Here is a 2,759-nt window from a genome sequence, read left to right as displayed (position 1 = left end):
CTACATCGATGTAGCCATCGATGTAGCCATAGATATCTATGAATTCATGAAAACTATCAACATGCATATGTGTCTGGGTCTAGACCTTAGATCTAATAATGCGAGTTCGAACTCGCTAATCCATCTAACAGGTCTAAACCTGTTAGATCTCGCATTATTAGATCTAAGGTCTAGACCCAGACACATGTTGATAGTTTTCATGAAATTTCATGGTATGTTCACTGTTTCACAATCACTGTGATATATTACCTATCCGGGAACTATAAGGGCTCCATCAGGCATTCATTACAGAATGTTTTCATGGTTGATGCATTCTTAATGCATACTTATATGACATACTTACATAAAACCGCTTAATACCAGTGTAAGAATGTTTAAGAATGCACACCCGCCTCCTCCATGTTCTTCCGTCGTTCTTATCGTTCTTAAGCATTCTCCTAAGTTTCTTAACCCCCCTATGTTGGTGAAGGTGGTGTTGAAGGCGGTGGTGGTGGTGGAACTGCAAAGACTCTGGGGCAAACATCTGCCGGCGCACTGCCCCCAAAGTCTCCATCACAATTCCTAGTCGTGAGCAGCGCCCAGCGGTTGCCCAGCTTGTTGACACAGGTCAGGTCCAGCCGTCCATCGCCATCGCAATCGAGGACCCGAAACACGTCCTCCATTTCCACGCTCACGCACCAACCGGCAGGAGGTGTGCAACCTTTCCAAGCAAGCAGCCAATGTGTTTGGAAAGAAAAGGAAAGGTGTACAGACGGAGGAAGTGAGGTTAGTTGGTTAGTCAAACAACCACTTGCTCATCGACTGGGCCCCGTTCGTACAAACCCGGTTGAGTTTAAATCCCCATAATCCCTTATTCATGCCCTTGGATGTTACACAGGACCCGACCCTAGCTCTTACGCTAGGACACGATGTGGTTAACATTAAAACAAATCTACACTTGCACGGCAGCCTGCCGCATGCAGTTGCACGACAATATTACAACATACACAGCATGTCCTCTCAGACAGAAGAGTGCTCCGTAAATATTCCATTCCTTAAAGCCCGGGCTTCGGGCACCAAGGCCATGCTAACCTGTGAATGTTGGTGAAGGTGGTGTTGAAGGCGGTGGTGGTGGTGGAACTGCAAAGACTCTGGGGCAAACATCTGCCGGCGCACTGCCCCCAAAGTCTCCATCACAATTCCTAGTCGTGAGCAGCGCCCAGCGGTTGCCCAGCTTGTTGACACAGGTCAGGTCCAGCCGTCCATCGCCATCGCAATCGAGGACCCGAAACACGTCCTCCATTTCCACGCTCACGCACCAACCGGCAGGAGGTGTGCAACCTTTCCAAGCAAGCAGCCAATGTGTTTGGAAAGAAAAGGAAAGGTGTACAGACGGAGGAAGTGAGGTTAGTTGGTTAGTCAAACAACCACTTGCTCATCGACTGGGCCCCGTTCGTACAAACCCGGTTGAGTTTAAATTCCCATAATGCCTTATTCATGCCCTTGGATGTTACACAGGACCCGACCCTAGCTCTTACGCTAGGACACGATGTGGTTAACATTAAAACAAATCTACACTTGCACGGCAGCCTGCCGCATGCAGTTGCACGACAATATTACAACATACACAGCATGTCCTCTCAGATAGGATGAGTGCTCCGTAAATATTCCATTCCTTAAAGCCCGGGCTTCGGGCACCAAGGCCATGCTAACCTGTGAATGTTGGTGAAGGTGGTGTTGAAGGCGGTGGTGGTGGTGGAACTCCCTACAAACACGGAGGGGGGTTAAGAACGTTCTTAACTCGTTCTTAGCCCAGCCAAATTGATAAAATTGAATAACCATTAGAACGTTCTTACACCGTTCTAAGAACGTTCTAAGAACGTTCGTAAGGCATCCGTTTATCTTAAAACCATTCTTTGAAATTCTTTAGCATTCTTTGGGGCCCAGCAGTCTTAGGTATTCTCTTCCATTCTTTGGGGTGTTCTTATTCGTTCTTAGACCAACTTAGTGTTAAAGCATACTTAGCTGCTCTTTGGCCGGTTTTAACCATTCTTATCATAGGGTTGCTAAGTATGGCACTCGTTCTTAAGTCTCATTCTTAAGAAATAAAACCACTCTTTACCATTCTTTAGCATTCTTTAGGGCCAGCAGTCTTATGTATTCTTTTCGTTCTTTGGGGTGTTCTTATACATTCTTAGGCCAACTTATTCATTCTTTGCCTAAAGCATACTTAGCTGCTCTTTGGCCGGTTTTAACCGTTCTTACCATAGGTTCGCTAAGTATGGCACTCATTCTTAAGTCATATTCTCAGGAAATTCTTTTTGCTGCTTACATTCTTAAGCCTTAAAAAATGTGGGATTCTTAAGGGTCATGATGAAAATTCAAACACACGTTTCGACCTCTGCATTCTCACATGCACCTCTATTGGTAGGCGCCCTTTATTAGGGTATCCACATGTAGGTTATTCTTACATTGAAATCCATTTCGCGTATTGTATTGGAATCGAACCTAAGACTGCGATACTATTATACTATAATGTTTCCCTAAACCTATGCTGTAATAAACGACACCTCAACTTAAATTGTTGTCACAGCATCCAAAGGTTCTGTATCTATTCTAAAACGTGTGCGTATACTATGAGCTGCGCCAAGTGCCGTACACGAACATATGTGCGTGTACGACAAACAACTCAACACCTGTTCAGCAACTCAGCTATCAGCCCTGGCCCCTGTACAAAAACCTGGCGTGCAGCCTGACATGGNCACATACCTGCTGCAGCC

The 2,759-nt window shown here is 45.7% G+C and overlaps 1 protein-coding gene across 1 annotated transcript in view; it reads left to right on the top strand.

Annotated features, from left to right (window-relative positions):
* The window catches only part of VOLCADRAFT_101001 (uncharacterized protein), a gene marked incomplete at both ends in the record, with an annotated part of 7,642 nt that extends 6,244 nt beyond the window's left edge, over window positions 1-1,398 (top strand). Inside the window, 3 exons of the mRNA XM_002959472.1 lie at window positions 470-606; window positions 689-760; window positions 1,309-1,398. Of these exons, the coding sequence (XP_002959518.1) occupies window positions 470-606; window positions 689-760; window positions 1,309-1,398 (299 nt within the window). The remainder of the gene's footprint in view (window positions 1-469; window positions 607-688; window positions 761-1,308) is intronic.
* Window positions 1,399-2,759: the final 1,361 nt, after the last annotated feature.

The sequence above is a fragment of the Volvox carteri genome, assembly GCF_000143455.1.
Source record: "Volvox carteri f. nagariensis unplaced genomic scaffold VOLCAscaffold_277, whole genome shotgun sequence".
Classification (NCBI taxonomy): domain Eukaryota; kingdom Viridiplantae; phylum Chlorophyta; class Chlorophyceae; order Chlamydomonadales; family Volvocaceae; genus Volvox; species Volvox carteri.
This window is presented reverse-complemented; position numbering and strand designations above follow the sequence as displayed.